This window comes from Peromyscus maniculatus, chromosome 11 (assembly GCF_049852395.1).
Source record: "Peromyscus maniculatus bairdii isolate BWxNUB_F1_BW_parent chromosome 11, HU_Pman_BW_mat_3.1, whole genome shotgun sequence".
NCBI classification, from domain to species: domain Eukaryota; kingdom Metazoa; phylum Chordata; class Mammalia; order Rodentia; family Cricetidae; genus Peromyscus; species Peromyscus maniculatus.
Window position 1 is genome coordinate 50376074 of NC_134862.1, and position 17715 is coordinate 50393788.

Genomic DNA, 17715 nt, shown 5'->3' on the forward strand with positions numbered 1-17715 from the left:
TAAACAGGAAGTGGAGAGCAAACAACTTCCAAAACTAAGAAATGATTAAAAAAAAAAAAAATCTAGCTACCTGGATAGTCACCCAAGGTTCCTCTGAAATGTTGGGGCATCCAACTCTGGCCTATGGATCTAGCATCTCTGACAGATTTTTCTGAGAAGCAGGAAATTTTGTCTGCCTTGTCTTGGCAAAGTTCAGCAGTCATTTTGTTTTGTGGCCTGCTTGTCTAATTTGTATGCCATACTGTTAGCAATCGAAGCAAGGGTAGTTTCTTGCCCAGTGGCTAACTTTTGCCACAGAGAAAGTAAACTCCATATGGAGTTTCTTCAATGACCAACATCTTCTCTAAAGTAGATTGGTGCGGCCAGGAGCAGACACATCTTATTGTCATGAAAAGCCTTATGTTCTTAAAACATATTAAATGCTATATTCTGTAGGTATTTAAAGTCTTTGATGACCATCTATCCAAACATATCTGTTTAACCTTGGAAACATATCTAATATGACTATAAGTTTGATTATTATAGATGACTATTAATTTTTATATCTTAATTATACATTACACTGTTAAATGAGTTGTATCAACACAATACCCCAAACAAGAGTAGAAATATGCATATAGTATATTAAAATGAAATTTAAGTTTGTATCAATATACAAAAACCCATACCATTGTGGAATATTTAATATTTAAGACTTGTAGTTTTTTCCTTTAAAAGTTGATTCAATAATCTGTTATTTTATACTATCATTTCTATATCCCCACTTTTTCTTTTCAGAAAGAGATCCTTGAATCTAATCTTCTTTGTTCAGCTTTTTTGCTGACCATTACCAATAACAATTTGTGACCAACTCCCCTTAAATGATAATAAGTATCCATAACCCATTTTGGGGGAATGTGGATTTAGATCTCTGGACTACTTCCTGTTGTCTGTGGAGCACTAACATCTTTGGGGGAACTTTGAGAAAATCAGGAGAATAGGTAGGTCTTGGCTGGAGTATTCTCTGAGGCTAGATCATCTCAGTCAGCTGCCTTGAAGCTGTTTTGAATGCTGTATCACCTGGTACATTTGTTTGTTTCTTTTTAAATTGGTTTCTGGTCCCCTTGTTTTTAAAATATATAAACTTTTAAAGGTAAAATGCATATCTGTATTAATTCAAGTATAGACTATGCATTTTACACAGCCAAAGATGCTTTCGTTGCTATGTGTTTGAGCAGGTAAACTATGTATCATGTGTCTTGTAGTTATTTTAGGTTTATTTTTTTTATGTCTGTAATAAGGATTTCAGGGGGTCTTCCTTGATCAAACCTGATTTCCTTCAATCCAGAAAGGATCCATAGCCTCTCATTTCCTGTGGAAATAAAAGCATAACCTCTCTCCAAAATAACACATCTTTTGACTTAAATTTTGAAGTCAAGATATTTTCAAATATATATGTTGGTTGAATCTAGCAGTTTTCATAACCCAGTGTCTTTTAGCAGCCAAAAAATTCAAAGACAACACAATTACATACAGGATTCACACTCTGTGCTTTTCATCTGTACATGGATTTTTTTCTTTTATATTACTTTACTCCCTTTTTAAGGACTTTATTTAATTTTTTTAAACTATATTTTTTTAATCTATGACTATATATGCTCATTCTTTTCTCCCTCCCAAACCTATGCACATTTTTAAACACACTGTAACCCGTTTAGAAGTTTTATCCATCTGAATCTGTCTTACTGCATATTTATAATCCTTTTCTGTCTCCATGAGCAAAACTCCAAACCTGCCATGCAGCATGCTGGGAGAGCTTGCACTGATAGTTCAAGCCTGCAGGCAGCAGCTAGCTGAAGCCTGTCTGTACTGGAGCCATGTGAGAGACTGCAGGAGCCAGCCTCACCACTTAGCTTATGGTGATTGGCAGCCAGCTCCATCTTGTAGGCAACTGTTGGGAGACATGTCTCTGCATTGCAGCTAGCATGAGACTGTGAGACTAGGACGCTGAGTTTTTCTCTGTTTCTGTGCATTTAGAACCATTTTTAGGCTTTGTGTGGATGTGCATGCCCCTGGATGTTGGGTGCCATATGTAGGCAGAGTTTTCCTGGCCCACAGCCTCTCAGAAATAAACATACAGAGGCTTAAGATTACTTACAAATGCTCAGCCTATAGTTCAGGCTTTTTGCTAACTAACTCTTACATTTAAATTAACCCATATTTCTTATCTATTCTTTGTCATTTGGTTCATGGCTTGGTTCATTTTCTATATGTCCTGTTTCTTTAGAGGCTGACTGGTGTCTCCTGACTCTGCCCTTCCTCATCCCATCAGTCTCACTGTGGCCTTCCCGCCTAACTTTACCCTGTTCAGCTATTGGCCAATCAGCTTGTTGATTTAAACAAATCATAGAGACATGTATTTACACACTGCACAGAAGGATTATTTCACAGCTTGATATAGTATTTTTATTTTTTAAAAGAGATACAGAGATACAGAACATAAAACTGGATAGGCAGGGAGATGGGGAAGATAAAGGAGAATTTGGGGGAGAAACCAAACATGATGAAATTACCTGTAAAACCCTGATAAACAAGTACTTTCTTGTAAATAATATTTGTTTTATAGAAATCAATTTTGAAAGAATTTTCAAAATAATTCCCAACATTCTTCCTGAATCCAGTCCTAAGTTTCTTTTGGAAAATGGAATGATCTTTTCTATACCACCTGTTCCTACACAAGCTCCCCTTATTCACAGTTTTATTTGTGTTGCCTGTTTCACTGACTTACTTAACAAAGTGTTCATCCTTATTGCTTGCATAAATGTTTGTTTGCTCATAAATTGTAAGTTTCTACGAGAATGGGAGGTGTAGAGCATGGTTTGTTTAATTTTTTTTTTTCTAAAACTTGGTGATAATGTTTGAGCAGGAATAATGCAAGGGAGAAATGCAATCAACCTCAAAGGTGGTATGGGTGTCCCAAGCCCAAATTTTGCTTCATGTTCAGAATGAAAATACTGCCTATGTGCTAAGAACGTTTAGTGAGGCTTTGAGGAGAGATAATAAGGCAGTGTTTGGATAATAATAATCCAAACACTCCCCAAAGTGATATGAGAGAGTGAAAAGCACAAAGGACTAGTGAGTGGCCAGTCCCAGGGTAAAGTTTCTAATGCTATGAGCATGACTGTCACACTAGTTTTAAAACAAGACACACTGGCCTGTCATACCCTAGCCTTGGAGTGAGAAAGAGGTGATCTGGGGTTTAAGAGTTGTCAGCAATCAAATGTAACATCAAATGTGGAGTCATCTTGTTATTATTCAGTCTACATCTTTGGTGACTAAAATGCTACTTTTTCATTCAGAATTTAAATTTACATAGCACAGCATTATGGTTTGTATCCTGTAGTTGATATGAATATGGTAATTCTTTTGGATGCTTTGCCTCATATCCAAGTGTGGTTGATATATTGTGCACCCCAGTAAACTTATCTGGGGTCAGAGAACAGAACAGTCACTATATTAAGCATAGAGGTTAGGCAGTGGTAGCACATGCCTTTAATCCTAGCAATCCAGAGGCAGAGATCCATCTGGATCTCTGTGAGTTCAAGGCCACACTGGAAATAGCCAGGCATGGTGACACACACACACACACACACACACACACCTTTAATCCCAGCTCTTGAGATCTCATGTCTTGCTTGGGAAAGACACATGCTTTTAATCCCAGGAAATGATGGCAGGAAGCAGAAAGGTATAAGAGGCATGAAGACCAGGAACTAGGGCCCTTTAAGCTTTTAGGCATTTAGCAGCAGTTCATCTGAGATCCATTTGGATAAGGACTCAGAGGCTTCCAGTTTGAGGAAACAGGTTCAGCTGAGAAGTTGGCAAGGTGAGGTTGGATGTGGCTTGTTTTGTTTCTCTGATCTTTCAGCATTTACCCCCAATATGTGGCTCTGGGTTTGTTTTTAATTAATAAGACCTTTTAAGATTCGTGTTACATCCAAGTGTTGAGTATTTTGGAAATCTGAACTATGTCTTGGCCACTTTAAACTGTCTCTGGAGTTTGATGAGGAATGGTATAACAATGAGTCTTGTATTGTTTATTTAATACAGGAAGACTTGTTATGTGACCTTAAGTTTTATTTTCAATGTCTAGGAAGCAAGAAAGTAGCAATTTTATTGTTTTACCACATGAAGAGTCAATTTGGCTGGCTACAGACAGCAGCATACAAGTCTCTTAAATGTGTAAATGAGCCTTATTACCCAAGACATCTGGTGTTAAGATGATCCTCTGAATTTTGCCAAACTCATGGTAAATTTTTTTATTGTAGTCTGTTACTGCAGTGTCCTGATAAGGACTGAAAAGCAACAATTATGTATGTTTCTTCTCATTTAGTGATGACACTCCTATTCATATGGTTTGTTCGTTTGTTCCCAAAGGCTTTGATAGCCAAGGGATCTAGGATGAGTGAGATGTCCCATCTCCTTCACATTTAGCAAGGCACTGAGGATGGAATCATCCCCCCGCCCCCCCCCCCACACACAGGAAGCTGATGCCAAGTGCCTAAGTTTGGCTTTCTTTTGTATTTGCTATATTCATTTTAAAATGAAGTTGGCCAACTCAGGAGTCTCCATTTAAAACTCCAATTTGGGCCCTAAATTTATTTAAGTCCCTAAAGTTTTCCAATTGCTGAACTTCATGAGATGGTAAAGACAAATTGGATCTTAGGCTGTACAGTCACAATCCCATCTAACTCCCATATTTGCGTGTGTCTGTGTGTGTGTGTGTGTGTGTGTGTTTGTGTAGGTACACTCATCTTTTCAGACTCATGTACGTGTCAGAGGTTGTGTCATCATGTCTACCTCGATTGCATCTTTTCCTTATATTTTTGTGACAGTCTCTCACTGAAACTTGAACTCAACATTTAAGCTGGAATGGCTTGCCAGTGAGCCCTGGAACCCACTTGTCTTTGCACACAGGCACCGGAGTTGCAGGCACATACGCCCTCCCTCGCTGGCTTTTAACTCGGGTAGTATGATAAAGCCATGCCCTCCTGCTTATACAACAAGCACTCTACCCCTGAACCTCCGCTCAGCCCCTGCGCATTATTTGTCTTATAAATTATTTCAAGAATTTCCAACTGGAGTAAATTCTAAATGTAGCAGGAATCTTAAAAGTTCTTATTAATAAAATCAAACCTGAGGCCAGTTATTGGGGTGAACACTGGTAGATCAGAGAGACAGAACAAGCCACAGCTATCTCACCTCACCAGTTCCTCAGCTGATCCTGTTTCCTCAGACTGGAAGCTTCTGTGTCTTCATCCCAATGGCTCTCAGCTGAACTGTGCTGCTAGAAGCCTGAATGCTTAACCAGCCAAATGCTTCTAGTTTCTGGTCCCCATGCCTTATATACCTTTCTGCTTTCTACCATCACTCCCTAGGATTAAAGGCTCACTTTCTGGGAAAGGAGTGAGTCACCATCCTTGGCTTTTTCCAATGTGGCCTTGAACTCACAGAGATCCAGAGAGATTTCTACCTCTGGAATGCTAGGATTAAAGGCATGTGCTATCACTGCCTAACTAGTGGCTTTTCTGTTCTCTGACCCCAGATAAGTTTATTAAGGTACACAATATTTTGGGGAACACAATACCACCACATCTAAATCTCCATTTTTTTCTCTTGTGTTTTTTGCTTGCTCCTGTTAACTATTCATTGCTCTGTCTGCTTTGAAGCCTTTCTCCTGTTCTTCCATAAACTCAATTTTTTTTCCTTCAAAAGTTCCCAAATTAGTTTTTTCAGAGCTATAGGCTTCCTTGATAGCAAGGGTTATTTCCTTATCAGATTTGTGTAATGTTAGGCTTAAACTGGATTTAAATTAATGTGTTTCCTTTGCTTCTCATGTGCTCACTTTTCTCTATGCCTTTCTATTTTTTTCTTTTTTCTTTCTTACTCTCCTTCACTCACTCACTCACCCCTTCCTCCTACCCTTTCTCCTGTCCTTCTTCCTCAGCTACTCATTTTTTGGTTGTTTGAGATAGTATTTTATTTATGACATATGGTAGGCTAGTCTCAAATTTATGCTATAGCCTAGGCTGGGTTGAAACTGAACATTCTGATTCAGAATCCTGAGTGTTGGGAGTGTAGCTGTGCACCAATCTAGTGAACTCTGGCATTTATACTGTATAGATTTAAAAGTGTCAGTTGATGGAGGTTGTTCCTATCATCAATAAAGTTCATATTTGTAGAATTGTAACTGGAGCTTAAAGACATTTAAGAGACTACAGAGAGGAAACACCTTATTTTCAGACATGGAGTTGAGGTCCAGAAGCTAAAATACCTTAGTTACTCCAACAAGTTATTGATTTCTTAAAAGCTATTATTTGAAAGTGAAAATCTTTGCTATCAGGATTTAGAACTTAATTTCACTAAAAAATTTTCAGTATTTTTGTAGGTTATTCACAAAATCTCAGTATCATTATCATTAATTATAGGAATCTCCATAATATGCTGAAGGTCATAAAATGTGGCTGTTTTTGCATGAAGCATTTTTAGATTAGAGAGTAGGGTATTCCTTATTTTCTATTTACTCCAGTAATTCTGTAAATATGTTGAAACTACATGTAACATATAACACTAGTAGCTATTTTCTATAATGATTGAATGGCTGATTGCATAAACATATGGAATTGAGTTTTGGAAAATATTTTGCTATAATATTTTTATTAAAAACAGATTGTTTTCATATTATATGTTCTCATTAAGGTTTCCCTTCCTCCAGCTCTTTCTAGATACCCCCCCACTTTCCCACCCACCCAAATCCACAGCCTTTATTGCTCTCTCATTAGAAAACAAACAGGGATCTAAAAATAGATAGTAATAATAAAATAGGATAAATAGGATAAAGTAAAAACAAATCAGAATAAGACAAAACAAACAGAATAAAAAGAGCCAAATAACAAATATTGGAAATATATATAGATGTACAGACACACATGCTATTATATACAGTAATCATATTATATACAGAAACCATAACACATATACAAGTAACCTGTAAAGTAAAAAACAAGAACAAAAACAAAAAGCCTTTGAAGCTGGAGTTTTCTCCAGTTCTGCTCAGGCCTGCAGCTTCTCAGATCCAAATAAACACATAAAGGCTTATATTCATTGAAACTGTATGGCCTAATGGCTCAGGATTCTTGCTAGCCAAATCTTACATCTTAAATTGACCCATTTCGATAAATCTATACTTTGCCACATGGCTCATGACTTATCAGTATCTTTACATCTTGCTTCTTATGATTGCGGCTTGCGGCATCTCCTCACTCAGCCTTTCTATTCCCCGAATTCTCCTCTCTGCTTGTCCCGCCTATACTTCCTACCTGGCTACTGGCCAATCAGCATTTTATTAACCAAGTAGATCCACAGCAAGCCTTGACAAAGCATTGAGAGACAAAGAACCTCCAGAAATGCTATTGTGTTTATTTTGTGTTGGCCATCTACTGCTGAACATGTGTCATGTCCTTAAGAGTGGTTTGTATACCCAGTAAGACTGTAGAGGAAAACTAAGTTTTCTTGTGAGCTGGTATCAATTGGAGATAGCTTCAGAGTTAGGCATGTGGGTTTGTGTCCATGTCCCCTCTCAGTGCTGAAACCTCGTTTATCCCAGACATGTGAAGATTCTGTGCATGGTGCAAAGTCTCTGTGAGTTCATATATGCTTCATTTCTGCTGTGCTTATAAGGCCTTCTTTCCTTGATGTCTTCCAGCCCTTCTGAATCTTAGGACCATTTTGTCTCTTCTCCAGCGTTCCTTGAGTTCTGATTGGAGGGATTTGATGGAGACATCCCTTTTAGGACTGAGCATTCCAGGGTCTATCACTTACTACACACTGTCTAATTATGGGTCTCTGTACTTGAAACTTCTCTGATGATGGATAAGCGGTACACAGAGCTATTAGTAGATAAGTGTTTTTAGGACACATTTTATACCTACATTCCTTTAGCATACCAGTAGTAGTTGGTTTTCAAGTAGGTCCCTGACTTATCTAGTCTCAGATTCTTGGCTATCTGAGTGGTGTCAGAAATGGGTGCCATCTCATGGAACCTTAAATCCAACAGAGTGCTTTGTTACTCCCATAAGTTTTTTTGCCACTGTTGCACCAACACATCTTGCAGCTAGATCACCACTGTGAATATGAGTGTTTGTAACTGGGTTGGTGTTTACCTTTCTCCTTCATGCATGCAGCATACTGTTCATTACCATGAGCACTAGCCAGCAGGGCTGAAGACTAAATGGGCACAAGCTTGCCTTCTCCATAGTCAATGAGATGAATACCTGTAGTCTTTACCAATAGTGCCTTACCATCAGTTTATGGACAGGATCAAAATTACTCATTTTGTGACAAGACATGACTAGTTGTGACTCTGTCTCCCTAGTTATTTGGTGACTCGTTAGAGCACTCCCATATATGAATATATTTTAGGAAGCACCTATTGTATTCAGTTTGCATATGGCCCCTCAAATAGCCCCTAGTTTTAGCTGTCACTCCTCATATTCTCTCCCTCATATCTCTGTTCTATCCTCCTCCCCATTTGATCCTCTCATTCCAGACTTTATCACCCCCTCCCATCCATGTGTAATGATCTATTCTATTTCCCCTTTATATGGAGATCCAACACACACACACACACACACACACAGTCTTTTACTTTACACCTAACTTTTGTGCTTATGTGGATTGTAGCCTAGGTATTGGAGTGAATGCTGAATGATCAGAGAAACAGAACAGGCCACATCCAACCTCACCTTGCCAACTTCTCAGCTTTGTAGTAAAATTTGAGGTCAGGAATGGGGATACCTCCAGGAGTTCTTTCACTATACATGAGAGTTTTAACTATCTGGGGTATGCCTGTGTTTCCATGATAAGTTGATTATGGGCTTTTTAAGGTCTGTGAAGAATTGTGGTGGAATTTTGATGAGAATTTACTTTATTCTAGTTATTGCTTTTAGAACGATTGCGAATTTCACTGTTTATCCTACCTATCCATGAGCATAGGAAATCTTTCCATCTCCTGGTATCTTCTTCAATGTCTTAAAAGTTTTATTGTGCAAATCTTTCACTTGCTTGGTTGGAATCACCCCAAGAAGTTTTTTGAGGCTTTTGTCAAAGCTCTTGTTCCCCTGATTTGGAGAAATATTTCAATAGGACTTTTTCAAATATTAGTGTTATTTATCCTTCTTGCTATTCCCTCTTCTACCCTGCCCTCCATTTCTACCCTAATTTAACCCTTCTTGTTCCATTTTTCCCCTTTAAGCCTTTATACTACTGTGTTCTTCCCATTCCTCTTCCAAATTCTTTTAAACAATGAAATAATAAAGATATTTTAGATATAAGTTATTTCTTCTTTTAAATGCATGCTATTATTTTTGTAAAGATTTACATTTAGCACTTTTCTTAGTCATGGCAAGTTTTATGAATCTTAATAAATAATACACCTTTTTAAAATGATAAGAATTTAAATTGTGACAACTTATTATAAACACATATGTAATTGTCATTTTTTATTTCAACTTTATGTATGTATATACAAATGTATATGTACCTTAAACCATTTCATGTAAATGTATTTGTGGAGGGGTAGAGATATACCTAAATAAATAAGAGCACCTGATGTTCATGCATGACTGCCTGAGTTTGCAATCCAACTCCCATGGGAAAATTCTGTGTGTGGCCCTCTTTTGCCTATGATCCAGCATTGGATTATTTGCTGATAAAAATATAAAAAACAGAGTTCTTTAATTAATTATAAACATAGAATAATTGAGAGAAACATTATAGAAAAATATACATATATTTTTATTATAAGTATTTTTATGGTCTTCAAATCCACTACATTTAACCAAGTAACAAAGTTGTTACTCTCTTTTTAATATCTATTTTTCATTTGTACTGCTTTCTCAGTGTATATATACATATATATGTGCATATATAGAGAGAGAACATTTTTTGAGTTAAACTCCATGCCTTGTCTCTTTGATTTAATCAGAAAAATAATTGATAGACAAAAAAAAATGCAATGAAACACTTTTTTCAGAAGGGAAAATAGAAATAGAGAGTTTAGATTTCATAACAAAGAAAGGAAGCTGCTAAGTAGTCTATGGGAATTTAAACCAAGTCCAGTGTGATCCCTAGAACGCCTGGTTTTCACCATCTGCTATTCTAATCCTCAAACTAGCAGTGCAGAAAGAGCCCCTACGGTGAAGCCACCATTTCATTTCCTGTGCTACACTGTATCTTTTGCCTAGTCCAAAGCAGAACAGTGTGCCAAACACCAAAGGAAGAGACAGTCGGAAATTAATTCACAAACAGCTATCTTTTCACACAAACACACAATAGGCATACAATTTAATAACAGTGCATATCAGCAATGTTATTTACACTGTGGGTAAACTTTATTTCTTATGCATTACTATTGTTATTACTTTAGTTCAAAGTTAGAGATGATATTGTTTTCTATAAATGGTAATGTGTTAGATAAATTTTTAAAAGGTTGGTGAGGGGCAGAGGATGAATATTAACATTATCATTTTATTTAGAATGTTTCGTCTTCATATTGAGCTAGAAAAATCCTGAAGCATCTCTCTAATTTGTTCATCTCATTATAAAAAGCTAACTATGCTTTTCATACATGATATTCAAAGGAGAAAGAAAGGTTTTGAAATTCCAAATTTGTACTAAGAAATCTCTAAATTTTAACTTGGTTTTCTGAAAAAAAAAAAATCCCCAAATTATTCTCATTCCTTTTTCTTCTAGATAAAGTGGCACTTATGAAGATGTTGCTTGTTGTGTAGACTTATTTAAAAAAAAACTAACTTGCAATTGATATCCCTTTCATACAGGATTTCAAAACAATGCTAAATTTGACCTTTTTAATATTGCTTCAATAATACATGCATACACTTTGATCCATATTTTAGATGCATGCATTTCACAGTACCTGAGCGATGGGACTAAGAAGAAACATTCACAAAGACAAATAGTGATTTAGATCTGCTTGAATAAGCACCAAATCCTTCTTCCCCTGTCCCTTAAATATTTATCAGTGTATGACTCTAATACCTAAATTGTAAATGCTCCTAAATGAGCTCAGCACCTTGGCTGTTTTCTATGGAAAGCTTTACACAGAAGAAATTCAAGCAATTGCTCATGTAGGACATATTACAAATTATTACTAAATAACTGTAGATAGTCCTTACTAATGATAGATATTTCCCAATAGTTTGTAAACTACTTCCACAGAGGAAATTTTAGTTGTAATATTAACTTGGTGAGAAAAAAATAAGCAAAGATTTATAAAGGTACCCATGATGTAAAATCTTTAATGCTTCTAGTTTAAGTTCTGAGAGATAAAATCTGGTTTCTACTTTCATTTAGTGAACTTTTCACCAGGAGATATGAAGTTTAAATGAACTATTTTATGTTGTCCTAACACGGTACTGTTTCATAGTAGAAATCTGAATAAGTTGATATTTTGGCTGAATTGAGGTGTATAATTATTGCCTAACATGTTGCTACAGTTTTGGGTAAGGGACACACTGAGCCTCATAATTTATATTCATATTTAGAGGATGTATTGGACCTACTTCCTGACTTAAATTGGTAGCTTAATTCCTATTACTTTGAAAGACAGCTGTGTATGCCTGTGAAAGCCGAAGTTCAAGCAAGGTTTCACACCTGGAGGGGAACTCCATGGCAGATCCTTGGGTCCATAAGTCCGGTAGCATTAAGGAAACTGTTGACTAGCGTGAGCATGTTTCCATACAGTAAAAGTCTCCTTGGCTAGGGTTACATTTCATGTGAGTGATTAGGAAAAGGTGATTAGAATGGAATGGTTTGATTTTCTTTTTCCCGTGGAAACTCTCAGGTGTAGTTTTGCATTTACACCAAGATCATGCAAACGAAGTATTCCAGTTCTAGGTAATGACTTTTCCTCCGCATCTAATTATCAATATCCATCTCCTTTAAAGTCTCAAATATCCATCAGTGTGGAAGAGTGGGAAGACACCAAAGATGCCAAAGAGCCGGGGCACCACCGTGGCATTCACCGCAACTCAACCTCCAGCGACCAGTCGGACCACCCCTTGCTGCGGAGGAAGAGCATGCAGTGGGCCCGGAGGCTGAGCAGAAAAGGCCCAAAGCATTCCGGTAAAAGTGCAGAAAAAATCACCCAGCAGCGGCTGAACCTCTACAGGAGGTCCGAAAGACAGGAGCTTGCTGAACTTGTGAAAAATAGGATGAAACACCTGGGCCTTTCTATGGTGGGCTACGGTATGCTCCTTAAAACTCCTATACACGTGAGCATGTCAGGTTTCTGCTGTTACTAGTTACACAGTCAGCTCTAATGGAAGGGAGAACTGAATTTTTTTGTCTGAAAATGCATGTACGTGGCACCTGGATGAAAATTTCATCTTTTGTGGAACATTTAAATAACAAACATGTTGCTAAAACATGTTCAGCAATTATTTAGATCACTAGGCAATGTTTGAACCTATTACGGGAATATCTCACTTTTAATTTAAAGAGAAATTTTGAGGTAGATTTAGTTTCAAATTTAGAGCTATAAAAACTAAGCCATGAAACTTTTGGATTTGCTTGCACATGGCTGAGATTTATAAAGGCCTATCTGGCTGCAATTTTTCTCTCTCAAACATACACACAACACACACACGCTCACACACACAGGACACAAACATCACATCCATCTAATTTCTGGGGCTTGAGATACAATGAATTTGAAGTATTGCAAGTAAGTAACTATAATAGCCATTGGAGAACTATGATGAAATTAGAAATTGTTTAAATTCTTACCCAAAGACTTCAAAAGCTTTATCTATTTTCTATTTTATTCTAATATTACTATGACATTTCTCCTTCACCTTTCCTTCCTTCAAACTATCCCATATACCCTTCCCTGCTTTCCTTCAAAATCATGGCCTCTTCTTCCATTAATTATTACTGCATTCATATATGTACGTGTGTGTGTGTGTTCCTAAATATAACCTGTTCAGTTTGTATTATGTCACTTTTATGTATATTATCTGGGTTGACCATTGGGCTCTCTACAGCCAATTGGTGTGCTTTTCTCTGGGGAAGACCATCTCTCCAGATCCCTGCTTTTCTCTGTTGCTCTTTGCCTAGGGCTGAGGCCTTGAAAGCTTTATTTCTGAAATAGAAATAGTGTTATTTGACATTGTGCAAGCTTTCTAAATAATTGCTAGTTGCTATGTTAATCAATGATTCCATATACAAAAAGCTTAATGAAGTAATGCACTGGTCACCTTAGAAATGCCATTATTATTATCCAAGTTTTATTTTAGAAAAGTGGTTGGCAGCATAATAACCAATCCAGTAAACATGCTATAGAGACTGAGGAAATCCCACACAGTCCCACCCTTAGATGGAGAACTACTGGAGGCCAGTGACTACTGAGAGAGGCAGAATCCCTTGCCTTTAGGATAATTTCTCACATAGGTTGTTCGATACAAAGTTTATCCCTGGACACATGCACATATAAACAAAACTAAATGGACTCAGTATGATGTATGTGTATATGTATGTATATATATAATATGTATGCATACATATGCATACATATAACAATAATATTTTTTAAAGGTCATGCATATTGGAGAGGTAATAGAGGAATTTGAGAGACAAAGGGACAGGGATGATACAGATTCAACCATCATGCATGAAATTCTCAAAATATATGAAACTAATTAAAAATAAACAGTCAATTGACCAATGATAAATGGGGTGTTTTCATTGTTTATGTATACTTACATGTATACATGATTGCACACACACTTGCACACATTCATATATACATATATATAATCCCCATTTTATCTTTATTATAAAGTTTTATATTGAGATAATGTTCATAAGACACTTTAATCACTGAATTAGAATTTAAAAGAAGTTGTTTTTTTAGCATGAAAAGTAAAATATATTTACTTAGTGGTTTCATACTGAAACTGTGTTAATTTTCTCATAATTCCTTCAAAGTGATCATATTAGTATCTTGTTTAAATTTTATGGTTTTCCTCTTAGAGGTGGATTACCCTGATCAAAGACTTGCATTTGAATTTTCTCCAGTCAGAGTTCCTTATGTAATTGACATTTGTAATTATGTTTCTCTTAATTGTGGTGAATACTAATCTGTGTCCAGTAATTTTAACAAAAAAAGCATTTAATATGTTACATTGGGAAGTAAATGAAAAGCTCAGAATGTTCTTCCAGAAATTTACTAATGGCAACTTGCCAGTTTGATGACATCTGAGATGATTCGATTTCTAATATTTTAATTTTCTATTTTTACCTTTTAGGTAGTGCTAAATTACTTGTCTTTTAATGAGAAGATATGGCAAATATTTCTTCATCTAAATTTCAACTGTCCCAGAATGTTATAATACCATTCATCCATAAGCAGGACTGTATATCACAGTCTTGATTGTTAGGAATATGAAACTGTATGAGCCAACTGTACGGGCATCACCCAAGAAAGCATCAGGGAGTTATAAGAAAATCTTTCTCAAAACTTTCTCATATTCTATCTTCATGTAAATTAGTTGATTTTATGATCATGATAATTCTTATAGAACAGAAGGCATTCTATCCTTCTGTGGATGCAGTTCTCTCAGTGGCACCAATGACAAATTACTAGACTAGCAGCATTGTATGTTTTTACACCAGGGGAGACCACATGGTCGGGGGCAGGTAGGAAAGAGGGAGAAAGGAGTGAGACCTGGCTAACTCAGAGTCAATTTCTTTGTGTCCTGAACCCAAAGTGAATGGTGTCCTCAGTGATAGGGTCTTATCACGTGATTATGATAGATAACCAAAGCAATGCCAGTGGCTTGTATTGTCTGTATTGGGTGACACTGGGGCCTCTTTGACCAATCATAGTTAGGGAATTAATACATGCCTGTCTGTGAGATTTTCATTTAATAACTCCTGTGTCTTCTGAAAGCAGCATTGTTCACTAATGTGGAGTTAAAATATAAAATTGGAGGGCTAAAGAAATGGCTCAGTGCCTAAGAGCATTGACTGCTCTTCCAGAGGACCCAAGTTCAATTCCCGGTACCCACATGGTAGCTCACAACTGTCTGTAACTCCAGATCTAGGGATCCAGTACTCTCACACAGACATACATTCAGGCAAAACAACAAAGCAAAGAGAAAATTAAAAAGTAAATAAATCATTTTAATGCATTTTCCAGGTGGCAGTTGTGCATGTCTTTGATCCAAGCACTCCAGAGGCAGAGGTGGGCAGATCTTTGTGAGTTCCAGGACAGCCAAAGCTACACAGAGAAACCCTGTCTCAAAAAACCAAGAGATTAAAATTTGTAATTGGCTTATGAAACAGTGTTATTCCATTAAGCTTCCCCATATATCCTTAAATTTTATTGACTCACCATCTACACTTAATTCCCAGTTTCTTGATTGCTTGAAATTTTGAGGAATTAAAAAAAAAAAGTATTGGTCACTTGTAATTTTCTGTAACATTTTGCATCTCATACATCTATGACACTACTCCTGACAGTTGCTGTGAAATTGTGTCTACTGGAAATGTCAGTTATAAATTCTCACAAGCGTGTTTGCTTAAATGACACCAGTAGATACACTAATACAGATGAGGGAAAGCTCATGGGGCCTCAACCCTACACAAAGAACTATAAGCAACTAAGGAATGATAGAACAGGAGAAATAGTCTTCCCCATGGAATGCACTGCAATTGGTTATCCAAATGGTCAGGTCTGAAATTATATACATACAAGTTACATAAAAGAGACTGAACATGTTGTATTTATGTATTTAAGGACACACACATGCCCATTTCAGAAAAACAAAGAAAATGAGTCAATGGATTTGAAAGAGAGGAAAGGGTATTTGGAAGGGCTTGGAGGGAGAAAGGAAAGGAGGAAATGGTATAATTTTATGACAGTCTCAACATTTAAAAAAGAAATTTAGAAATATTTATCATTTGCATGTTTTAAAAATTGTCTTTTCAACTCCTTACTCAATCTGTTGGTAGTACTTTGCAGTTCTTTGTACGTTTTTGCTAATAGCCCCTTGTCTGAGGTACAGGACAAAGATTTTCTCTCATCTGTGAGCTGTGTGTTACCCCTGCCCTTAGTGCCCTTGGCTGTGCCAAGGATTTCTAGCAGTCCATTCACCGATTCCCTACCCCCAGCCCACCCCCTGAAGCCCTGTTAGGAAGCTCTTTTGCACACTTCAATCCCGAAGTGGATCCCCTCCGCTTTGCTCCAGAAGTTCCAACATTTCATGTTTTAAATGAAAGTGTGTGGTCCCTTTTGAATTGAGCTTTATGTAGGAAGAAAGACGTGAATCTAAATTCACTGTTCTGAGGGTGCATATCTCATTTTGTCAGCACCATTTGCTGAGTCGCCTGATTTTTCCACTGTGTGTGTGCAACAATTTCAAGAGCAGTGATTTTGACTATATGGTATTTTTTCAGTTACCTAAGATCAGAGTTTAGCTGTCTGGACACAGTATATTCATAGAAGATTCTTAGTACATCTCTGATGCTAGGAAATAGAATCTTAATTCTCTGATTCATACAACCAGATATAAAGCAAATCCATTTCATTAGTAAGTATTGTATTCTGTTATTGGCACGACCATATATATGCATGTCTGCCAGGGCTAATGATAATTATATTAAGCTCTTAAAAATCCATCAAACCTGCTATATTCACCTTTATAGAATTGAGAAATAAACAAAATATAACCTCAGAATATGGCTAGTTGAGATTAAAACAGTAGTGTATGGCCATTAAAACAATTGGTAAATATTGCTTTGAAGTGTGTCTACAATAGATTTAAAAACATGCTTATTAATTCTCAAATGCAAAGTCACAAAGAGAAAGAGGTAACTGCAGGCCTTCAGACAACGTGTGGCAGACAAGCTGTGGTCCAACTGAGCTCTATTGCAAGGCAGACTTGAAAGAATGGTTTTGAACTCAACAACCACTTTTAACCTAAATCAAAAGGATGGTATTCCTCTTCCATGAGGACTAGACATTGAGGAGTAAAGAAAGAAACTGGAATTGCTGCTTCCAACTGTGACCTCATCCATGCCTTGATTTAAAACTTGTGAAATCACTGAGTATATTATCAACATGTTTGATGTCCTTCTTAGAGCCAGTTACACAATAAATGCATTCAGTTTGATGTGTTAAAAATAGGCTAACAGGGCAAACCAAAGTACTGACAAAATAATTGCATCTACCATTAGAAAAGCTCATAATTATCTAGAAAGCACTGGACAAACAAATGAGATCACCACTGCCCCTTGGCTTCTATATTAAAAAAAAATATGAGAGTTCTCTGTTAATGTCAGATCATCAGAGTGCAGCTGGCTATCTCCACTGAGCAAGTGGTAGTCTGGTAAGATTAGCTTCTTCATATTGCAGCTCAGCAATACTGTTGTTTATTTTAGAAACTGAGTTGCTCACATCCAAATGGCATGGGGATCTTTCTAGTGTACCTATTGCCTCTCAGAATGTTTGTTATTTATGAGTTAGGGTCCAGAGCACACCATCAATTTGACTTCCTTTGAAAAGAAGTGATTATAATTCACACAAAAAGAACTTTTTCAGAGAAGAACATATGAATCAAACTTATTTTTCATAGAGATATATGATCTTGATAA

The 17715-nt window shown here is 36.7% G+C and overlaps 1 protein-coding gene across 2 annotated transcripts in view; it reads left to right on the forward strand.

The window, feature by feature from the left end:
- Kcnt2 (potassium sodium-activated channel subfamily T member 2) overlaps positions 1-17715 on the forward strand; it is a 354847-nt gene that overhangs the window by 323843 nt on the left and 13289 nt on the right. For both annotated transcript variants that reach the window (XM_006994959.4, XM_042258262.2), the window contains one exon: positions 12006-12306. In XM_006994959.4, coding sequence (XP_006995021.1) covers positions 12006-12306 — 301 coding nt within the window. The remainder of the gene's footprint in view (positions 1-12005; positions 12307-17715) is intronic.